At 44.4% G+C, this 24,315-nt stretch overlaps 1 protein-coding gene across 14 annotated transcripts in view; it reads right to left on the reverse strand.

Annotated features, from left to right (window-relative positions):
• AMBRA1 (autophagy and beclin 1 regulator 1) overlaps positions 1–24,315 on the reverse strand; it is a 172,920-nt gene that overhangs the window by 119,781 nt on the left and 28,824 nt on the right. For 6 of the 14 annotated variants that reach the window (XR_015142362.1, XM_086341412.1, XM_086341410.1 and 3 more), the window contains exons 2-7: positions 21,422–21,675; positions 20,986–21,044; positions 20,322–20,505; positions 19,539–19,711; positions 18,508–18,574; positions 16,498–17,951 (exon numbers count right to left, since the gene is read on the reverse strand). Coding sequence is in view for 13 of the 14 variants with exons in the window: in XM_086341412.1 (XP_086197538.1) it covers positions 16,498–17,951; positions 18,508–18,574; positions 19,539–19,711; positions 20,322–20,505; positions 20,986–21,044; positions 21,422–21,556 (2,072 nt within the window). In the remaining variant the exon portion in view is untranslated. The remainder of the gene's footprint in view (positions 1–16,497; positions 17,952–18,507; positions 18,575–19,538; positions 19,712–20,321; positions 20,506–20,985; positions 21,045–21,421; positions 21,676–24,315) is intronic. The other 8 variants (XM_086341418.1, XM_086341415.1, XM_086341413.1 and 5 more) reach the window with 3 other exon arrangements.

The raw sequence follows: 24,315 nt of genomic DNA on the forward strand, positions 1-24,315 counted from the left end.
GCTATCTTAAAAGTCTGGCTACTCTGCTGGAGAGGCCACAAGGAAAGAGGAGTCCTGGAGAGGCCTGGCTGCTCTAAATGCGCTTCCGGTTGATTTGAGAAAGATCCCAAGCAAGACTAGCAGAACCTCCCAACTGACCTCCCTTCTACCCAAAGAACAATGAAAGACAATAAAACTGCTATTTTAAGTCACTAGGTTTTTTTGTTTTTTGGTTATCCAACAGTAGATGAAGGAAACAGGTTCTGATCTTCTAGGACTTTCAAGCTAGCTACAACAGCAGCATAAAAAGTTAGCTTACAAGCCTAAATTAATTGCATTGGTACTCAAGGGAACTTCGGCTACCAAAACAGAACACTAAATAAGACATTTGGAAACAGACCTTAAACAAGAAAACTCAGGGCAAACTTGCTCACTGTGTCCAAAGCATGAGGTCTTGGTCCTGGTCAAAAGGGTCAGTGTCAAAAGAAGCACCTTCTGCTCTTCTCTACCTGTCCCAGCCAGGCTCTCCCTTCTGAGCACATTTCTGCCCTGGCTGGCTCGCTCTCAATACAGAAGGAGCCCTCAGAGCTTGGGAAATTACGGCTGTTTGTACTCCCTCTCTTATCAAGAGGCACAACCAGTTTCTTTTGCACATATCATTATAATAGAGTGCAGGAAAAATGAAGATAATATTCCATTCCCCTGCTGTGAAGCAGACCACTTTCTGCATTACTGCGCTTCCTAAAACAGAACCTCTCTGTGTCTGCTGCAAGTGACTACTGGAGTAGCCAGCACCAGCGCCACCACAGCAGCGTCCTCAGCCGCTCTTCTTACGGCACCTCGCTTTTTTACGTACTGGGTTTACTTCAATTTTATATGGTGAGATTTCACAAACACACCATGAAGGCTGAAGTCTTGGGGGAAAAACGAAGGATACTAACACAGAACAGAAAACGACCTGTAGGAAATGCGTCACAGCAAAAGGAGTTTTTTTGTTGTTGTTGTTTAGGGACTTTTTTCATTTGTTTGTTTTTTGAGCAGAGTGATAACAAAGAAAAGAGAGGAAAGCTGGCATTTCCTGAGCATCTGAATATGTAAAAGCAACTGATGCTTACCTCATTTAACCTGCATCACAACAACTTTAAAATTGAGGAAACTATTAAAACACATTTATATAAAAAATTTTTTAAAATAAAATTGAGGAAACTGAGGTTCGGAGAGGATTCTCAACCTCCTCAGGGTCACAGAATAGGGCCAGAATTTGAATCCAAGGTTGCTCAAATTCAACTCCTTCTATTAGAATCCATTGCAAGAAAAGAAAAGAGGGGGAACGTAAGGAGATTACGAGTTAAAGCAACACTGCATCACACACGGGACAGGAGGAAAAGGAAAAATAAAGGTGATGGATAATGCAAAGGAATTTTAGTACACTACAGAGATTTAGGGATGAGATGGTGGTTGTGATGTTAAGAGTTTCTAGATGGTCTAGGACTTTTCGGATGGTGCAGTGGTTAAGAATCCGCCTGCCAATGTAGGGGACATGGGTTCAATCCATGGTCCGGGACAATTCCACATGCTGAGGAGCAACTGAGCCCACGAACCACAACTACTGAGCTGGCACATTGCAACGACTGAAGCCCGAGCGCTCAAGGGCCCGGGAGCCCCAACTACCGAACCTGTGTGCTTCAACGACTGAAGCCCGAGTGCTCAAGGGCCCGGGAGCCCCAACTACCGAACCTGTGCGCTTCAACGACTGAAGCCCGTGTGCTCAAGGGCCCGGGAGCCCCAACTACCGAACCTGTGCGCTTCAACGACTGAAGCCCGAGTGCTCAAGGGCCCGGGAGCCCCAACTACCGAACCTGTGTGCTTCAACGACTGAAGCCCGTGTGCTCAAGGGCCCGGGAGCCCCAACTACCGAACCTGTGTGCTTCAATGACTGAAGCCCGAGTGCTCAAGGGCCCGGGAGCCCCAACTACCAAACCTGTGTGCTTCAACGACTGAAGCCTGAGTGCCCAGAGCCTGTGAGCCCCAACTACCGAACCTATGTGCTTCAACGACTGAAGCCCGAGTGCTCAAGGGCCTGTAAGCCCCAACTACCGAACCTATGTGCTTCAACGACTGAAGTCCGAGTGCTCAAGGGCCCGTGAGCCCCAACTACCGAACCTGTGTGCTTCAACGACTGAAGTCCGAGTGCTCAAGGGCCCGTGAGCCCCAACTGCTGAACCTGTGTGCTTCAACAACTGAAGCCCGAGTGCTCAAGGGCCCGGGAGCCCCAACTACCGAACCTGTGTACTTCAACGACTGAAGTCCGAGTGCCCAGAGCCTGTGAGCCCCAACTACCGAACCTGTGTGCTTCAACGACTGAAGCCTGAGTGCTCAAGGGCCCGGGAGCCCCAACTACCGAACCTGTGTGCTTCAATGACTGAAGCCCGAGTGCCCAGAGCCTGTGCGCTGCAACAAGGGAGGGCATCGTAATAAGAAGCCCGCACACTGCAACAAAGTGGAGCTCCTGCTCGTCACAGCTAGAGAAAACCTGTGCAGCAACGGAGATCCAGTGCAGCCAAAAACAAAGAAAAAAATAATTATAGAAATAAATTAATAAATAGTAAGAGTTCCTAGATGGTCTAAAACAGTGTTCTCTAACTTGGTGCATATCAAAATCATCTGAAGAGCTTATTAAAAACAGACTGCATGCCTCCCACCCCCAGTTTCTGATTCAGTAGGTCTGGAATGAGCCCAGAAACTCACATTTCTAACATCAGCAGGAGTTGCTGATGTTCCTGGTCTGAGGACCACACTTTGAGGACCACTGGCCAAAAATCGCACAACAAACACATTCTCATATATGGACACCTCTCTCCCACCCCCAGTCTTATCACATCCAAAATAGTACCATCTAACACAGCTGTCAAATTTAGTTGCTCTAGGAGGGTCTGAAAATTCAGCCACTCTTTGTAAATCAGCTATGCTGCTGCTAAGTCACTTCAGTCATGTCCAACTCTGTGCGACCCCATAGACGGCAGCCCACCACGCTCCCCCGTCCCTGGGATTCTCCAGGCAAGAATACTGGAGTGGGTTGCCATTTCCTTCCCCAATGTGTGAAAGTGAAGTCGCTCAGTCATGCCTGACTCTTAGCGACCCCATGGACTGCAGCCTACCAGGCTCCTCCGTCCATGGGCTTTTCCAGGCAAGAGTACTGGAGTGGGTTGTCATCAACTATACTTCAATTAAAATTTAAAAAATTAAATAAAAACAAAACAAATTCAGTAATTCTGTTAGGATGACCATTATAGCAATGGTCCTTTGTCTTCAAGGAGTAACAGAAAATGATGAGTCAAGCTTCTGTCTCAATTTTGAGAACTCACAAGAGACAGTAGGAAAAGGAATCAGAAAAGCATGCAAAAAAGAAAGAGTGCTGTACTTCTGGGAAAACACACTTCTGAAGTTAAAAAAAAAAAAAGGTCCTTTTTGTTTTAAAGATTTACATCTGCTAAAAGGGAAATTAAGAAAAAACTCCTACTTATAATAGCATCAAAAAGAATAAAATACGTAGGAATAAACTTAACCAAAGAGGTAGACGATTTATACACTGAAAACTATAAAACACCACTGGAAAAAATTAATGAAACAATAGAAAGACATCTCATGTTTATGGATTAGAAGACAATATTGTTTAAATGTCTATAATACCCAAAGCAATCTACAGATTCAATGAAATCTCTATCAAAATCCCAATGGCTTTTTTTTCTTTCAGAAAGAGAAAAAAAAAAATCCTAAAATTCATATGGAAGCTCAAAAAGAGTTCTGACTAGTCAAATAATCTTGTGAAAGAGGAACCTAGCTGGAAGCCTAACACTTCCTGATTTCAAATCATACTGCAAAGCTACAGTAATTAAAACAGTATGGTACTGGCATAAAGATAGACATATAGACTAATGGCATAGAATAGAGAACCCAGATATAAACCCTTGTGTGTATGGTCAAATGATGTCTGACAACGAGGGCAAGAAAGTCTTCACAAAAGGTACTGAGAAAACTGTCTGTCTACATGCAAGAGAATAAAGGTGGACCCTTATCTTATGCCACAGGTGAAAATCAACTCAAAACGGACTAAAAACCTAAACTATGACCTAAAACTATAAAATTCACAGACGGGGGAAAGTTTTATGAGAAGATATAGGGGGAATGTTTTATGACACTGGAATGGGCAATGACTTCCTAGATATGACACACAAAAAGCACTGGTAATAAAAGTGAAAACAGACAGCTGGGACTGCATCCAATTTTTAAAACTTAAGCAAAGGAAACAACAGAATAAAAAGGCAAACTACAGAACAGGACAAAATGTCTGTAAGCTATTTATCAGATAAAGGGTTAATATCCAGAATATATAAAGAACTCCAATAAGTTAAAAACAACCAAAAACCCAATTTTAAAAAATGGCCCAAGGACTAGAATAGACATTTATCCAAAGAATATATACAAATGGTCAACAAACATATGAAAAGGTGGTCAACATCATTTATCATCACGGAAATAACCCTGCAAATAACCCACAATGACATATCATCTCATGAATATTAAGATGCAGCTCTCCAAAAAACAAAACAAAAGAAAAAACCCAAAACAGAAAATAACAATTCTGATGAGGATATGGAGAAATAGGAACTCTTGCACACTGTTGGTAGAACTGTAAAACTGTGCAGTTGCTGACACAGAGCATTGCAGTTCCTCAAAAAATTGAGAATATAGCTACCATATAACCCAGCAATATCACTTCTGAGTGTATATCCACAGGAATTGAAAGCAGAATCTCAGAGACATCTGAACACCCATGTTCATTGCAGAATTATTCACATAGCCAAGGTGTGGAAGCAACCTAAAGGCCCACACACAGATGAACGGATAAAGCAAATGCGGTATATATACACAACTGAATATTATTCAGCTGTTTAAAAGGAGGAAATCCTGTCATACGCCAAAACATGGAAGAACCTTGAAGACATTATGCTAAGTGAAATAAGCCAATCACAAAAAGACAAAGACTGCATGATTCCACTTATATGAGGATCTAAAGCAATCAAACTCATAGAAAAAGAAAACTGAACTGTGGTTGCCAGGGAATGGTGGGAGGGGGAAATGAGAATTGTTCAATGACCATTTCACTCTTACAGGGAGAAACAGTTCTAGAGATCTGCTGTGCAGCTCTGTGCACAGACTTAACAAGACTGTACATTAAAAAATTAACAGGGTAAACTTATGTGTTTTTTTTTAATCACAGTAAGAAAAAAAGACCCCCCAAACAGGTTACATTTGCCATCAGAACAAAGAAAAGAAGAGGTGAAGTGACCCAAGGAGACAGCAGGGAGATAGAGGAAAACAGAAACGTGCATGAACATTTGGGGGGGGGGGAGTAGAAGAGGCAAAAAGACTCAAACTCATACTCTGTGACGCGGCAAAGGCGAAGGACACGAGGTTAACAAGCTGCAACTCTCCCTCTGTGACTCGGCCACACTCTCCGCCTTTGACTCCTTTATTATTAGTCTTCTACTCCTGCTCCTAACTTGATTTTAATTCTCTGGCAGGTTGACATCCAAATCAACCGACCTCTTCACTGAAACCCACGCCTCTGTCCAAGGCGCTCTGCTCACAGGGAGACGTGCAGACAGTCTTGTCCCAGATTTTTTTACACAAGTCCAGCGTTAAAGAAAGGTTATACTGCATAACCTGACATGACAGAAATCAGCACACTCAACTGTGTCCCAGCCAGCAAATGCGCTTGGCACCCCCACTTTCCCTCTTTGGAAACAGAGGAGGAGTTTATTAATTGTTGCTATTAAAAAAAAGTCAGGCAGTTTCTCCTGTCAGGTGAGGAGGTTGTCGGCATGTCGGCCTACAGCCAGCAGGGGCGCCCTCGGTGGGTGAATTAGGCAGGAGGGGTGGGATAGAGAAGAAGAGTCCTGCCATGTCCAGTGTCTCCCCCTGGTGGAGCTAAGTGGTAGGAAACTTAAGAAGACTTGCTTTAGCTAATTAATGCAGTGGGAACCAACACAGAATTGGAATTAAGCAGGAAATGGAAATGGATGAGGTCCATTTTTGTGTTTTTTTTACCTATAGAATCCAGAAATCTGGATTTATGTAGAAAAAATGAAATTTTTAGTAATAGTGTGAGTGCCAAACAAATGTATCTGAAGGCTATTCTGCGATCTCTGGGCGAATGTTACAGACCCACCCACTAGAGCCAAATGTGTTCATGTGAACACACTGTCAGGTGCTTCCAAGGAGGAGCAGAAGATGTAACTGGAACTCCCCCCACCTCCACCCCATAAATATATAAGAAGCCCAAGAGGAGGGAGAGAAGCTACCTGCACAGCCCTAATGGGCTGGGACCGATTACAATAAGCAAAATATATTATGCAAACAGAACCCCATACACCTGGTGTTATCGTCTTCAGCAAAACCTCCAACGCATCCTTTAGAGCACTACTCTGAACAGATCCAGTAGAGAAGGGGACCTGAAGGGGGTATATGAGTACACGGGAAACTGCTCCAAATGTATTCTGCAGTACACATACAGATCCCACCCGAGTCCCTGAGCATTCCACCACTCTGAACTGACAGAAGTGATTACATCTCTTCAGGCTCTCCATGTGTATCTACAAAGCACACAGCCTTCCCTGCACCACTCAGCCCCAGAGAGAGGGATGGTGGGGGATAATTTACATCAGCCCAACAGGTACCGACCTGACCTACAGTGGGGGAAAGGCTGTCTGTGGACCCAACTCTGCCTGGACGACCTGGAGGCTCACACCCTCCCCAACACCAGGGTAAGCCTCCTCACTTGCCAAGATAGATATGGAGCAAGGTTAAAAAACCTTGCTTCTGGGCAGAAAGCAGAGGAAACAAAGAAATTCTTCCTGCACTTAAGCCAGCTCTTCACCATCAAAGAAATCTCACAAGAGCAAGTACTTAGGACATCCAGTCCAAAGTACAGACAGAGGGAACAAGTGCGAGAGCCCACGACCTACCTCTTCCGGGACTCTCATTATCATAACGCCTTTTATTACCATAGCACCTGACTCTCTTCCATTCCAAGTCATGTTCACATAAGCAGGGATTGGCAAGCCACAGCCTGTCGGCCAAATCTGGCCTGCTGCCTGTTTTTGTACAGCCCATGTGCTAAGAATGGCTTTTATATTTTTAAATAGCTGAAAAACATCAAAGGAAGACTATTTCATGACATGTGAAAATTATATAAAAATCGCATTTGTGTCCATAAGTGAAGTTTCTATTGGCACAGAGCCACACTCATTCACTTCCATATTGTCTGCGGCTACTTTTGTGCTACAATGGCAAAGTTCAGCATTTGCGACAGAGACCATATGGCCTATGCAAAGCCTGAAATATTTACAAGCTTGCCCTTCACAGAAAAAGTCCCAATCCCTGATATAGAAGATACAACCAGGGATCACTCAGAATCCAGAGGCTCAAACACAATGTGACTTGGCTGGGCAGATGAGCAGAGAAAGGGGAAAAGATGAACAGCAATGGCCACCACCTCTTCTACTCTATCCTCACCCTCAAATTGCCAAAGAGAGAAATGGGTTTTAACCATCCCTGCAAACAAATAAATATCTAAATGCTAACATCTCATGATGGGGCAACAGATACCCAGATTCTCTGGATCATTTAGGAAGGCCAGGAAGACTAGGTGACCCAGAGCCAGTAAGTCAAGTGAATGTCAAAGATGAAACCAAGGTTACGTCTCCCTCATACACGGCTGTTGGAGAAGAAAAGCACAGGAACACCTCCAGGTGGCAGACGTTTAGAATAAAACCCACACAGAAGTCATTCTCAACTTGGAGGATCAGACTCCTGAAAAGCCCAGTGGTAGGATTTACTGCTAAGACACTTAAGAATTTATGCGGGGGGACCCACAGGATTAAAAGCTCTAATCTATGAATTTACGAATATCTATGAAATTATGTTCACTAAAACAGAAAATGTTATATGTTTTAAATTAGTAGTAATGAATAGAATTAATTTTCAATTGCCATTAACAATGTTCATACTCTTCAGCCCCAGCGACTGAAGTTCTGAAAGTGCATTCTCCTCTAGAGGCACCCGCACAAGTACACAAAGACGCTGCAGCACTGCTTCTGTGCACAAAACCAGAAACAACTCGGATTCCAGCAGCAGAGGACTTGAGCAGGGTGCATTCGACTGTGGGACTACTATACCACTGTTAAAACAGAATGGAGCACATCCATGCACATCAACATGGAAAAATGTCCATGACACAAGAAGCAAAATATGTAAATGGTGGAACAGTAGACTTAGTATGATCCCATTTTTATAAATAAAGAAAAATGTGTTTGCATTTGCATAGAAAAAAATTCTGAAGTTAACACACAAGTTGTTAACAGCGGTTAGCACTGCAGAGGATATGTACTGCTACTGCTGCTGTTAAGTCGCTTCAGTCGTGTCCGACTCTTGTGCGACCCCATAGACGGCAGCCCACCAGGCTCCCCCATCCCCGGGATTCTCCAGGCAAGAACACTGGAGTGGGTTGCCATTTCCTTCTCCAATGCATGAAAGTGAAAAGTGAAAGGGAAGTCGCTCAGTCGTGTCGGACTCCTAGCCAGCCCATGGACTGCAGCCCACCAGGCTCCTCCGTCCATGGGATTTTACAGGCAAGAGTACTGGAGTGGGGTGCCATCGCCTTCTCCGGAGGATATGTACTATAGATAGACAAATCGCATGTTTCTATGTTTGAATTGTTACAAACGAATTCGTATTAGTTTTCTGAGAAAAAAAAAAAAAAACCAGGCATCTCACAATTTCCATTTATGATCCCTTGCTCACTATAAAGTTTTCAAGATCTCCCTTTCTCAGTTTTAACAACATGCTGTCATGGTTGGGGAATGGGGGTGAGGCGTTGCAGATAATATGCCTGCCAAGAGGCTTTATTTCTTTATTTATTTGGCAACTCTCACCCAAACATTTAAGGTCCTTCTAATTCTGACACAATGACTGACTCCCACCTTCAGGTTTTCACCACAAAATCCAGACACAAATTAACCCCAAAGTGTGTGCTGTTGGCCTAACTTTAATTTACCCTATTTAGCAGAGCCTCTTCAGTCTACTGTCAATCAGCAGCCACAGTGATCCTTTTAAAATATAAGATCATGCAACTCCACTTCCCAAATCTCTCAGAGTTAGACGTAAAATCCCTTAAATGGCTTAGAAGGCCCACATAGCTGGTCCCCATTACCTCTCTAACTTCATCGTCTATCACGCCAGCCTTCGCTGTGCTCCAGCCAAGCATTTCAGGGAACTTGATTTGTCCTTCTCTGCCGAGAACGTCCTTGCCCCCATCTCTACAGAGGTTTCTCCCTTGCTTGCCTAAAGGAAGAGGTGTCTGCGCCAATGTCACCTTACCAGACTTCCTCTGATGACCCCATTTAACACTGCAAACTTCCACCCTAGAAACCCCTACATTTCAAAATATTTTTCTCCATGGAATTTACCACCACCTGGTATCCTAGGTATCTTATTTATGTGTTTATTTACTTTCTCCCATTAGACTGAGAGACTTGATGCTGGTGTTTAAATAATATATAGTACACCCTGCAGGTACTTAGCAAATAGTTGTCAATTTATGAATGAATAAGTTGAGGAATTATTTCACCAACCCAGGGTTATATAAAAAGACCCGTACTCCCTCAGAGGAGCCTCCTCCTTTAGGGCCTGGGTTTATCTTTCCCTAGATTCCCTTACTCTCTTAAAACTAATTTGCTTAATTCCACCATCAGCTTTTTTGATTTCTCAATACCTGGTTCTCTTTCCCCAGAAGGACCAAGCCCAAGATTTGCCCATCCAGATATTAAATTCCCTTGGTGAAGAATTCTCCTCTATTCTTTGTCCTCAAATCCTAAACTTCTGAGTAAGAACTCAAAAGTTAGAAAGGGCTTATTTTAATTTGACTATCAAAGACGGCAAGCCCACCAAATTTTTAGGGGCATAATCACAGAGGTAAAGCAAAATTCTTTCTTAATATAAGGACTCTGCCCCCAGGCAACAACACAAAACCTAAAGTCATTTCAAAACTAAAAAAAAAAAAGGATTCAGTTTAATAATGTTCAGACGCTCCCAAAACGGGGAAAAAAAAAAAAGATGAGAGAACCCATTTTCCTCAATCCCCAAACATCCAACTTCCAAGCAAATTCAGTGCAAGCTTTCCACAGAAAACGAAAAGAAACATAAAGCAAAAACGGGAACCAGAGCCTTCACATCTAATTTGAACTTGATGAAGTATTCCATCTCAGAGACTGCAGAGAGTATTTAAGGAGAAAAACAAAACAGAAGCACTGACTGCTGGAGACACCGACATGACTGGGGCGCAGCGCCGATTCCAGCCACACGGACCCAGGAGGCGCTGGAGTAGCGTCCGAGTGTGCAGGGCTGGGGGCGTCAGCACGGCCCACCTGCAGGTCAGCGGACCGGGCGCGAAAGACTGACCACAGGCCTCAGCACAGGCAACGCACAGGCTAGGGACACGGCTCAGGGGTGCAACAGCAGAGAACGAACTCCAGGTCACCCGAGCTCAAGTTATAGACAGTGTCTTTACCATGTACAACTCTGGTCACGCCACTTGGTTTATTCAACAAGCACTCACTGAGCCGATGACTCTCCAGGAGACTAAGGATGTGATACGATTTTTTTTTTCTCCTTTAACTAAGAAAGCCAAAAAGGATATACACTGCATACTGTATCACAGAGGATATAACTTCAATTCAACAATGTGAATTCAATTTATTGAGCACCTACTGTGTGCCAGATACTATCTAGGTACAGTAAGGGATAAGGCACAATCACTGCCTTTAGGGAGCTCGCTGACATGGTTCTCTGTCATGGCCATGACACTACAAGGAAGGTTCTATGTCTGGACACAAACAGCAAAGAGGAGAAAGTGATAATCTGGGGCAGTCAGAGAAGGTTTCCCAAAGGAAAAGAGGCCTCTGGGCTAGGTTCTGAATAAGCTGAGTCTGTTGTGTTCAGTTGCCAAGTTGTGTCCGACTCTTGATTTTAGATATATGAAACCCTGCAGACTCAGGTCAGTGGCACAGAACTACTTGAGATGAACCCCTGCAGATGTTACAATCACACTGAGAAGCCTGGTATTTTCCTAATTTCTTGTCTGCCTCCTGCCTCTTGTGGACCCAGGACTAGCCCCATGAACATAGCCATTCATGTATCTCCCTCCATCAATGACATTCTGCTGCAGCTCCAGGAGAATCTCCATGTGACTAGCGCTGAGAAACTAAGGGGTTAAGCACGCTGTTGGCTCATGAAGCCTCAAGAGGTTTCAGGCTGCTCCAACAAAGCAATCCCCTCACAAAAGTCTTAAAACAACAACAGCAGCAACAACAACAGAGAAATCTAATGAAGACTTTCAATTCTAACCTTCTAGGGTCCGGGTCAAAGTCTAAGCTTATAACCAAGAATGTCTCCCCCTAGTCTTCATCTATCATATGGAAAAAGTACAGATCAAAAGACATCTATCTGTTCTCAGAACACACAAAATTTTATAGTAAATATTTCAAACCCAAGACATCACTGATTCAATGGATATGAGTTTGAGCAAACTCTGGGAGATAGTGAAGGACAGGGAAGCCTGGCATGCTGCAGTCCATGGGGGCTGCAAAAAGTTGGACACGACTGAGAAACTGAACAACAAAAGGCCTTGTTACCTTTCTGGAGAAAAAATGCAGTAATTTCAGCTAGGGAAGATTTAGCCCAAATTTGATTCCCCAGTTGTTGAGATTTTAAAAGTGAACTTCCCTAACAGAATCACTTTAAAAGGAATAATGAGGACTTCCTGGCAGCTGAGTGGTTACAACTCCTACTTCCAATGCAATGGATGCAGTTTGATCCCTGGTCAGGGAACTAAGATCCCACATGCTGTGCAGCCAAAAAAAAAAATTGGGCTCTTCCTGGTGGCTCAGCGGTAAAGAATTCTCCTGCCAATGCAGGAGACATGGGTTCAATCCCTGATGTGAGAGGATCCCAGATGCTGTGGAGCAACTGAGCCCGTAAGCCACAACCACTGAACCTGTTTTCTAGAGCCCAGGAGCCGCGACTACTAAAGCCCAAGCACCAAGGGCCCAAGCTCTGAACTAAAGGAGCCACTGCAATGAAAAGCCTGTGCGCTGCTACGAGAGCAGCCCCTGCTCGCCATAGCTAGACGAAGCCCGCACAGCAACGAGACCCGTGCTGCCAAAGATAGATAAATAAAATTATATATAGAGAAAAAGGGACTTCTTTGTGGTCCAGCGGCTAATGCAGGACCCCCAATGCAGCTGGGGCCTGGGTCCAATTCCTGCTCAAGACACTAGATCCCGTGTGCTGCCACTAAGCGTTTGCATACCACAACTAAAGATCCCAGACTGAAGACGCCCAGTGAGGCAGCTAAGGCCCGGCACAGCCAGATAAATACAACTAAAAATATTTTTAAATAAATAAAAAATATGTATTTTTAAATAAATAAAAGAACTAATTAACGCAGTTCTGTGGCAAATAACTAAAACAGTGTTTCTCCCGTGGCCCTATTAAACATCACGTTGATTACATTTACCCAGTGACAATAATCACAAATGAGCTATCGGAGTTCCAGTTTCTTACAAAGAAAAGTCCACTGAAGAGCCCCTCAGGCAATGATCTACAGGAGCTTCAGAGGTTTTCACAGAGAAAACTGACGGTTAAAGCATTCATTTCAAACGAAGAGGAGGAAAGAGTGCCCTCTTTAGGACCCAGAAGTTCTGACTCCCATGTTTGCTACAGGCACCTCTGTAAGCCACTTCCCCTCGCTGTATCTAAGTTTCCTCATCAATTAGAAAAAGAGAGAGAGAGACAGAGGCTGAGCAACATAAACTCTACACTGTCTCCAGTTTTAAGATGCCATTTAAAATAATTTTCTCTTTTCCTTAATAGCAGCCTTTCAGGGCCATAGGGACTCCTGCTGCCAGGAGCCAGAGTACCCTCATTTTCTCCTGCTAGCTCAAAGGCAATCAGACCCCAAAAGAAGCTTCTCGTGGTGAAGCAAAGGGCCTGCCATCCAAGTTATAAATTGTAATCTGGAGTCAAGACTATAGAAACAGTTGCTTTCCACTGCCCACAGGCAAAAGGAGATAAACTGTGAGCTGGTTATCACTGTTAAGTAACACAGAGCTATACTGAAATACACACCTTTTTGCTTCATATTCTCACTATCTGAAAACACTATAGATTGTATCAGCAGAGACAAGGATCAAAACATGCCTCCTTAGACTATCTCCTACTATAAAGCTTAAGAAGAAACCCCCTCCCTTCAAGCAGACGTGCACACACAGCAATTACACCCTTGTCCCTGCCAGCCCAGCGGCAGCAACAGCCCAACAGTGACACCTGCTGGGGAAACTCCAGCAAGGGCCACTTGACAGCCAGAGAGCGTGGGACCCCCGGGAGGAGGAGGAGCTGCCGCTTCATCTACACCAAAATGCAAGCTCTCAGTTTATGAGGAAGTGGTGGCCCTTCTCTAATGGGTGTGCACTTAAAATATTTTATAATATACCTCATTTTTGAGGAGGCTGTCAACCTTCATGGTACACACCTCATCTCATTCAAGCTCATCTGAAAAGAAGCAACTCCATAAATAATGTATCCAACCACCGTATTAATACATTATTGTACAACGAGAACCATGCATCTGTGTATTTTGAATCTAAAAAGCATATATATAATTATTTACAGCAAGATGACAAGGGGTTTCATCTTCTGCAACATACATTTTCTAAATACTTGAACTCTTTTTATTTAAACCACAAATACATACTACCTCTTGTCTACAAAAAATTTTGACAGATCCTTAATAAAAGTTTCAGGGTTTTAAATGGCATACATTATTAAGAAGTAACTATTAATATTTTAGTCACATGTGGTTACCTATGTAGTTCCTCAGATTACACTTGTCACATTTCAAAAGCTCAACAGCCATATGTGGCTGGTAGATACTATCCTAGATGGCACAGATACAGAACATTTTATTAGACAGCACTGCTCTAGAAACACATTGGAGTATTTTCAAACAAAATTATGTGATGACTGGATGGAAAGGAAGGGTAGGGAGTACAGACAAAAGTGTTGAAAATTTCTGGAGTCAGGTGATAAGCATATTATGGGAGCTCTATTTTTATGTTCTCTATTTTTATGTTTGAAGATTTCTATAATCAAAAAATTAAAAGAAAGAAAACAAAAATGGTTCACCTAAAAATACATCATCACTTTAAGAAATACACCATAGACAGCAGCTTGGAAAAATCTTTTTTACGCACACCAGAGTTCAAATTCCCATTCAGCAACCTACTGTGTGACCTTTAACAAGAAACTTGACTTCTCTGAGCCTCTCCTTCCTCAACTTAAAGATGGGAAATTTAATACCTGCTTTGCACAGAGTTACTCTAGAAATTAGAAACAATGCAAAGCTAGAACACAGGAGTAGGCTCTCAGTTATTGGTATCTCTAATTATTATCAAACAGTAGAGTTTGTTTTAAATGACTCAGGTATTTCTCAGCACAGCAACACATGAAGAGTTGTTCTGCTAGAACAGAATGAACAAAGGCTAACCACAAGCCCACTGGTGCCAGAGCACCAGGTCCTCGTAGACTTTCAGAGCAGTAACTGAAGACAGTCCTTTCTGGTTGCCTTTAAACACACTTCCTGAATGCCGATGCATGTTGGGTACTATGCTTGCTACCATCTCGTGTGCTCAGAAGCTCAGTCATGCCTGACTCTGCAACCCCGTGGACTGCAGCCCACCAGGCTCCTCTGTTCATGGGATTTTCTAGGCAAGAACACTGGAGTGGGTTGACGTTTCCTTCTCCATCTTACCTCTTGACAAAAAGGAAGAACAGAGTCTCCGGCTCCTGACAGGGGTCATTACACAAAGCAAAATATTACAAAGACGGCAATGTAGGAGATATTAATCCAGAACTGGCCTCAACCATACGGGCACAGTATCAATCATTTCATCTATCTTTCCTATCATGACCAAGTCTCTCTGTGTTCTCAGACAGTAACTGCCCTTAAGTAACCGCTTTTATCTAGAATTCACCACACTCTTCCCTTCCTCAGGAGGCTATTTATTTAGGTGCTATTCCCCTAAAATAAAAAAGGTCTTTCCCTTTCCAGATCCTACCCTTCTTTCAAGGCTTGATTTCGCAACACCTTCTTTGATGATACTTCCCTTTCTCTGAAATTAGACTACACTGAGTCTCAGTACCATACAATGGAGCATTTGGCTCATTTACATTTTTTATATAATTACATGTAAATAAGTCTTGCCTCTACAACAACACTCTATACTGCCAGTGGGCAAAGACCAGGTATTGAGCTTCTTTTGTATTCCTGACAGTGCCCAGCACAGTGCTGGGAAAAAAAAATGTAATTCAACAAGACTTATTAACTGGGCAACTCTCTAAAGCATCCTCCCAAAATAACAAGTACATGATGTGCACAATCCATATTCCCACCCTTGTTAGAAGCTTATGTCAGAGAAATTTCAGTTGCTTCAACAGAGGATGCAATGCAGAGAAATATGCTGCTTGAATCCAACAGGCATATTCTGGGAGTCGGTGATTACGCTAGATCTGACCTTTACAGAATTACAGAAAGAAGTCCCTAATAAATCAAGATAGATGCGCACGCAGCCATATACGGAACACGAGGTGGGCGATCAACTACACCCACGCTGTGTCTTCCATGAAAGAGCTGCCTGGGATGCCGAGCCGAGTATGGAGAGGCCTTCCTTCTATGAATCTCTTCTTCCCCATCTGCAGGTGATGTCCCTCTGGAAGATCTACTCAAAAAATCTTAAGTAACTTACTGTCCAAAACATATATATATATATAGCTACAGGAAAAAAATAGTCCTCAATATATATCTATACACTATTTTATTTTCCTTTTGTCAAGTTGCAATGTTCCAAAAGATGAGGTTTAAGAAATTGTCCAAAGCAATACAAAGACCCAATACACTAATCTGTCCCAAGTACGGCTCTCTTCTACTATCAGAAATTTTTTTCCCTCTAGCCTCTCTGGGATATTGTGTTGTTTAACGATAACCAGCCCTGCACAGACAATCCTTTTAGGAGGCCAAAAAGCAGAGTGGAGGAAGTTCATGGTTCTACCTCCTCACGCCTCTCTAAGCTCACCCACAACTCTCCTTTAAGGCTACACGTCACGTGAGCCGAGCCAGAGTCACATGAGAGAGCAGAGTCGCTGGACTCAGGCTGCCAGGCCTTATCCTCTCTCTGCCACCACAGCAAGCTTTTCCACGAAGACGCAATGGAAGCTCAGGAGATCAGAACCAGATGCGTGGGTCCCAGACGCTCCAGATGCAGCCACCGAGACCCACAGGGCTGAAGAAGAGGCACCAGGAGAAAAAGGGGCGTGGGAGGAGACCGGGAGGCCTCTGCTTACCTCCTGAGAGAATCCTCCTCAGAGCTCTCCTCCGGCAGATCCTGATGTAAGGCCTCCTGTGACACAGTTCCAGATCGGCTGGCCTGGGTGTAAATGCGTTCCCAGTGGCCCGTCTCCTGGTTGAAGGCCACCCCCACAGTCCTCTCCTCCTGTGGGCTGGCAGAGTTGCCCAACTCCAGCCTGCTGGAGCTGGCCGTCTGGCCCTCAGTCCGCTCGAGAGGGGGCAGCTGGCTGCCACTCGCGGCCATGCCCTCAAAGGTGCCAGGGACCTGCCAGGAGGCGCTGGCCTCGCCAGAGGAGTAGTTAGGTGTGCTTCTTTCCCAGCGCAGAGTGTCGTTGTTGAAGGTCAGCAGATTGTGGCAAGCGCGGCAGCGGTTCAAGTGGCCACGGGACAGGTTGGAGTTGTTCTCGCTGCTGTGCGGGGTGGGCTGGTGGGACGGCCCTGGCCGTTCGGATTCAAGGTTATTGTTGAGCATTTCCTGGGCCTGCTGGGCCTGGGGGGCCTCCCCGCTGAGGCTCTGGTCCAGCTCCTGAAGCCGGTCATACTCCAGAAAGAAGCGTCTCAGGTCACACTGAAGCTCGTGGCGGATGCTGCCCGAGTTGTTTTGGCTGGAGCCGTTCCCTCCATCTGACTCAGCTGCCAACCCCGAGGCTGGAAAACCCCTCCCTTCTGTGGCTGAAGTGTACACAGAGGCTTGAGAGCCACCTTCCTGCTGTCGCAGCACAGAGAGTAGACTCACCGAAGAGGCGCTGGTCCTGGGCGGGGGCATGGACTCCGCCTCGGAGCGAGAGTTCAGACTGAGCACTGTCCGGGTCCACTCAGATCCCGTCAGCCCGGAGGCTATGTCCCGGTGGTACCTGGAAGGGTGGCCAGACAGAGGGCCTCCCAGGGAGCGCCGCGGGGGACCCAGGCTGAGGTTGCGGAGCGTGTTGCCGGCGGTGCTGCTCTGGACCGTACTGAAGGCAGACGGCCGGCTCAGGAGGCCCGGGTCGTGCGGCGCTGACGAGGCCTGCTCCGGGGGGTGGAAGGGCTCGGTCTGCACAAAAGAAAAGGAAGGGGTAGTAGCCCTGGCAGAAGCAGGGGGGACACTGTCCTGGTGTGGCAAGAGGGAAGGAACTCGAGTGCCCGAGCAGCGGCTGCAAAGGCACAGGATCCCAAGGTGCTGGCAGCACTCGGCTGTGGGGTAACTGACCCGCTGTCGGAGCCGGATGTAAGCGGAAGTCCTGGGGCGCTCCGTGGAGGGCTGAGGGGGAGGCGGTGGGGGTGAGGGGGTGGCAGGATCTTGCACTGTGCTTTGCTCTCCCACCTGGATGCAAGAGGAGCGGGAGGACAGCATGTGCAGGAAATTGTGGAGGAGAGGCGTCCGGCGCACGGGCTGTGACTGCAGGAGGGCCCGCTGACGGTAGTGCGACAGTTCTGCTCCGTCTACGGGGATCTCTGGTTCGTCATCACCCTGCAACATGGACCAAGGTGGGGCAGGGGCAGAACCAGGCAGTTAGGTAGAACTTCCAGGTAAATCCAGAGAAATTACTGATAATCATCCAAGGACAACACACATTCTAGAGAGGCAACAATGCCACCCTTGAAGCACTGAGAACTAACGGGGTCCAGATTCAGAATCATCATATGGTATCAAATCATTCACTTGCAACTAGCAACATTTCTCAACGAGTTCAGCTGGCAACCCAATTCTCTTACAACAGGCATTTCCATGACACGGAGGCTGTGAGGGGAAGCAAGACGTCAACCAGCCAAAGGCACCCGAACAACAAGTTATCCAACGCAGTCTGGTTACTTCTACTGGGACTATCACTCGGGGGTTTCGGAATGGACTCCCCTGTCAAGACCTACAGTTCTAACTTTGAATATGGTCTGCGGCTAGTTTTAAATCTTGACTGGAAAGAAACACTCAGACGTTGAAAATTAAAGTCCAATACCATCAGAATCCGAGCACTACTTCAGCAAACAACCCACAGTTTAGATGGAGCTGGACCTGCTGACTAACTTACCTGCTGATTAGAGGGGTTAACAATTGCTGTGAGTAAGTAGTGTCCAAGAGGATCAAATCTCACCAGACTGAAAACACAGAAGAAACGGACAGAGACATGGAGAGAGAAATTCTGTTAACTGAGGAAAGGAAACCCGGCAGAAAATTTCTAGTGATCGTTACTGACAACTGTGGGATTTACCCAGGCATCCACCTAATGCTAGAGACTTCCAAAACTTTCAAAACCGATTAAAATACTAAAGCTCACTCCTTCCTGTTGCATCCTCACACCTGCCAGAATAAGGGAATACATTTCACAAAAAATAATTTCAAGAACACCCCTGGGCTTCCATCTCAGGAAGCAGCTACATTAAGCACACAGCCGCTCACGGCCAAGAGCCCATCATAATGGTAAAGCAGAGGACGCTTCCATACTCTGCCACAGGTTCGCGCCTCCCCTCACACAGCTGCTACACTGGCGAGAAGCATGAGGGCTGGTGTCAAGCAACCCACCTGAGGCTAGAAAATTAGTGAAGATCCAATGGCAACACCAAGAGGCCCAAAGGGAAACAGAGCCTCGGCTTCGGTTCAGGCGGTATGTGCGCTGACTTTGAAGGCCACGTATGGCAGTATTAGCAGACTTGATATCTCTCTACATCTCCACTTTCCATTGTGACTAACAGAAAACCAGGGGTGAGCAATTTACCCACCAAGCTCCCCACCACCTGAACACCTTTTAAGGTTCAAAACAAACAAACAAAAAAAAAGCCTTTATCCCAAACCAGATAGCTTTGAACCTAAGAAAGATTCTAAAGGCCTTCATCTACAAAGACCTGAAGATGAGGCCAATAAGGAACAGATGAAATGAACAACATGCACTGCTTCCCAGCTGACTGGCCAACAGTTTAAAAAGTATGAAGAGCCACAGGGATAACACCCCTGCCCTGAGCTGGAATAATACAGAGATAATCTACCTCTTGGGGCAAAAGCACCCTTAAATGTTCTCCACATGTTAATCCTATGCCAGACACTGCTGGTGCCCAGACTGCTCACCGGACCCGTTCCATCTCGCTAGCTGTCTTCACCACGGCAAAGGGTTCCCGGCGACTCCAGTCCCAGAAGTGGATCTCGCTGGCAGTGGCAATCAGCAGAAGCTGAGCCGTGGGGTGGAAAGCCAGGGAGGCAATGGCATTGTTGCTATCTGTGAACCAGCTCTCACTGCCACCCTGTGAATGAACAAATCCAAGGCATTCTCAAGTTACAAGCTGCCAGCGAAATAAGTCAATTTCAAAAAAAGGGTCCAGGTCGAGTAAAATGACTACTTGTAGGGCCTACTTTAAATATGTCTTCTGAAAACCAGATACAAAACCAGTGATCTGGCAGTGTCACCAAATATACTAGAAAAACATTACTGTCAATTCAGTTCTGTTATCTACAATGTATAAGCAATGAGCACCTGTTTCTATAGTCCGTGAAGACTCAAGCTTTGGTGCATACCACGGTACACAACAGCCCACTAGCCAGTCTCCAGGACAAGGAGCACACTGCTTTGACGATCGTGATCAGAAAAACAGTACAATCCTTGATCTAAGAAAAGAGAAATCCACCCTGAAGACGTCTCAGCACGTCCGGTGCCTTGTCACCATGGGCAGACAGTTACAGGGTGTTCATCTTGAAATGGAGCACTGTGGGCTCTACTCCCTCTCAGTAAGTGAACAGTAACTATTAAGTACCCAGGGACGGTCCTGGAACATGGCCAGTCTCTCCTTCAGAGTCAAGAATGCAAGGGTAAATAAGCCTCTGCATCTAGAGTACCAAAGAAAAGGAAACGCTTACGTGTAAATCCCAGATCCGAACCTCCCCATCTAGGCAGCCAGAAGCGATGAGGCCTGAGATGGTGGGATGAAACGTGACACACCACGGCGTGCGGCGGTGTCCAATCAGAGAGTGAACACACTTGCCCGTCTTCACTTCCGTGATATAGATGTTATGGTTTACGTGAGTGGAAGCCAAGAGAGTCCTAGGGAATCAAGGAGGAGGAAGCCAATGTAGAGAACGCGGGAGGGAAACTGATACTCATTCCCCATCCCCACAGGGAAAACTACACCTTGGGCTTTCCTAACAACAGAAACATTCTCATCTTTAAAAGCTTTTGGCTTCTCCATTCTGTCCCTAAACGACACATAACCCCTTCAAAAGAATACTTTTTCCAGCAGGGAAAATTATTATGCTATTAGTGGCCTATATCACACAGGCAAAGGATTGAGAATCTTTCCAAGTTTTGATCCTCGACGTTTCACAGGTTCCTTTGTTTATTCCCATTATTTTAATGGCTAGCACTGGTCATCTATTTCCCCCCTTTCTGATAACACTGGCAAAGTTCTGTTCATACAGTGACTCAAAGAGTCTTCAGGGATTTCACTTGCATGAAGCTCAGCAAAATACACAGAAACCAATGCTACCGCAAGTCTCAGGTAAAGCTTAGGTAAGAACTAGGTACCTGTCTGGGCTGAAGGCCAATAAAAAGGTGGAGCGTGGACTATCCGGCAGTTCTACTCTCTGAGAAATAAAACAAACAAAAGTTAAAACACATTACTTATAAACTATGGCTCACTCTATCTCAAAAGCACCATTCTACAGAGATTTTACAGTATAAGCTGAAAAACTGGAGACAACGATCAAGCTACAAATTGAGAGAGATAAATCTAAATTACCTTCAGGAAATCTAGCTGCAAAGGAAAAAGATATTTCTAGCCCATCCGTATTTGTAAACACAAAAACACAACACCCCAAAACAACAAAAAACCTAAGTTAGATATATCAGTTCTGCTACACAAAATAAACTGTGTGCCAGCTCTGCGTCATTAACTCACTCTAAGGCCTCATTCTACTGTCATCCCTACAAATCCTATGTGAAAAATAACGAGTGTTCTTACCTTGCCCTCCCATTTCATACACCGGGTTTTATCTTCAACCAGCTCCTGCAGAAGTCGCTGAGCTCCAAAGGTCCGAGTGCCCCGTTCTCTCCCCCAGAGAATCCGGACAGCATTCTTCTCTGGAACAACCTTCATGGCGCTCAGTAAGCACTCTCACACCAGGCACGGGAAGAGGAGGAGCGAGCAACAGCTCCACACGCCGAAGCAGCTAAACTGAGGCCATTCAGATCCTTGTAAGTTGTCTTCATGGAAATCTAAGGTAAGACATTTAATGTCAAAGAGCATCTATTCTGCAATCAGAGGAAGTTCCCACCTCAAACACGACTCTAGTTTAGAGACGAAAGTACTATTCTCTTCATGTGTAATGACACCTTCTCAGAAAAGCCGCTTCTTCCGTAACTTTTCGTCCAAGAATATTTCACCCTTAAATTCCTCTTCCATCCTCCATAGCTCAGCCTTGTATCTAAAAAACAGAAAGGGACTTCTCTGGTGGTCCAGTGGCTAAGACTCCTGACTCCCAGCACAGGCTCGGGTCTGATCTCTGTTGGTGAACTAGATCCCATATGCCACAACTAAGACCCAGTGCAGCCAAGCGGAAAAACAGAACTTCAAAAACAGACCACTGTCAAAAGGAGTTAATTCTTTTTATCAGGCAATCAAGAGCTTTTACTACTAAACAAAAGGGCTAAAACCGTGTCAAAAACAAGACAAATCACAACACAGTATTTGCACTCCCAGCTCTGTGCCGCGCTGCCTGCCTAACTGCTAGGACCCCTCTGATCACTTGGGCAGCCTCCAAGGCAAAGGATGGGTTACTGATTTCAAAAGGTATTACTTGAGGTATGGTTCTTATGTACTAGCTTCAGTTCTATCTCCTGCCTAAAAGCAAGAGCACAGAACTACTTTGAGGTACCTTTCTCATTCTCTTTTTCTCATCTCCACTCAAGTTCCGGAATAGAGGATAGAGGAGGAAGAAGAAGAAAAATTTTTATTTCCTTTTTAATCATCCACTGCAAGCCTTAACGGTATAAAACTGTCACAAAATAAACACAAATTCCACTAAAATGTCAACTAGCAGCAAAACAAACACACGTGAAAATTAAAGAAATCTGAAAATACATATATAATTGTTATTCATTGCGGCACTGTTTCTTCAACTCTGCTATGAAAAAATTCAAATAGAAAAGTTGAGAACACAGTAGAATAAACACATACTGCTCATTACTTAAGACTCAAGAACTGTTAATATATTGTCAAATTTGCCTCATCTGTCTCCATGGATAGAGATATAGAAGGGTCCCTTTTAATTTTCCTGTGAACCACTGCAGCAGGCATGGGGACAGCCTAACCCTATAGACCTCACTGTGCATTTCCTACGAATGAGGACATTTAGCTTCATAACTACACTATTGCCACCATTATCATTTGTGCCTTTAATACACCAAAAAATACTCCCAAAAGTGTCTTTAATAGTGGTTTAAAAAAAAAAAAAAATCCAGAACCCAATCAAGGCTCAAGAAATGAATCTGGATGATGTCTCTTTAGCCTCTTTTATTCTAGAATGGCCTCCAAGTTTTATTCTGGTTGGTTTTGTCTATGGTTTGTTTGTTTACAACACAAGCTTCCTAAAAAGACCAGACAGGTGACTTGTTGACTTGCAGCTGACTGTTACATCTCAGTTACGTCTGATTATTTCCCCGCAGTGCCATTCAGCTTGCCTCTCTACCCCTAACACCTCCTGTAAACACTGACTCGATCGAGGTTGAGAGGCTCAGGAAAGGATGCTTCACAGGTGATGCTACCTGCGTCCCTCACAAGGCAGCCCATCGTGCTCTCAACTGCTCCACTCGGTGAGACCTGGTAAGCTACACGATTGTCTGGCAAAACATGATCACCTGATCGAGTCTTAACAGCCAGAGCTCTATAAAGGTATGTTTCCTCCTTTACAGTAAGCAACCTGCGGCTAATGTTTGGCACCATGTGAAATGCTGTTCCTCGTCAACCTTTTGCTTCATAGTTCAGCAGTTACTGATGATTCCTTCGTAAATTATTTCATTTGGGGGCTGGAATATGTTGATTTTCCAATTCCATCATTATTTCTACATTAGTGGCATTCTTTTGGAAAGAATTTTCCCTTAATAACTGAAGTAGAGTAAATGCTTAATTTTTTCCTTAATTACTACTTATTATCTGTAATAGTAAAAACTGGGGACAACCCAAGTGCCCGTCTAAAGAGGACGAGATGACTAACCTATAATAAGGAAGATTCTCTGGGTATTGATAACAAAAGATCTTCAAGATACATTGTTCAGAGTGGGGAAAAGCAAGCAGCAGAACAATATATATAGCAAGGCTACCTTTTGAAAAAGAGGAGAAACTAATGGGCGTTTATTTGAGACTGAAGGGACAAGGTGACCAGAGACAAAGATGGAAGCTGGACTTCTCAGTGTTCCCATTTTGTCATTTTCATTTTTTAAATTACCTATTCAAACTTTATTCTTAAAATATTTGATGATGTGAAGAAGATGTTAAATGATAAAGACAAAACATAAAATTTATATATACAGTGTGATCTCAATTTTGTTTTTTAAAAAAACTTTAAGAATAATGATGCAAAAAATTATAAAAAGCATTAACCATGGTTCTCTTTGGGTGGTAGGATTATAGATGACTTCATCATCAGAAAAGGCACTGTTGATTTTTAAATTTAAAAAGTAATAACTGCTTATTGTAAAAAGTCAAACAATAATAAACTCTTTACATTTCAGGAAAGGTTGCAATCTAAAAAGTACACAATAAGACACATCCAAATACAGTAGGGAAAATACTTACTTGCCTGTGCCGAAATGAGATTTCTCTTTGGAACATTAAAATAGAAAGTCGGAAGGAGCCTA

This window comes from Bos grunniens, chromosome 15 (assembly GCF_055505025.1).
Source record: "Bos grunniens cultivar Pamir isolate PY7600 chromosome 15, Bosgru_T2T1.0, whole genome shotgun sequence".
Lineage (NCBI taxonomy): Eukaryota > Metazoa > Chordata > Mammalia > Artiodactyla > Bovidae > Bos > Bos grunniens.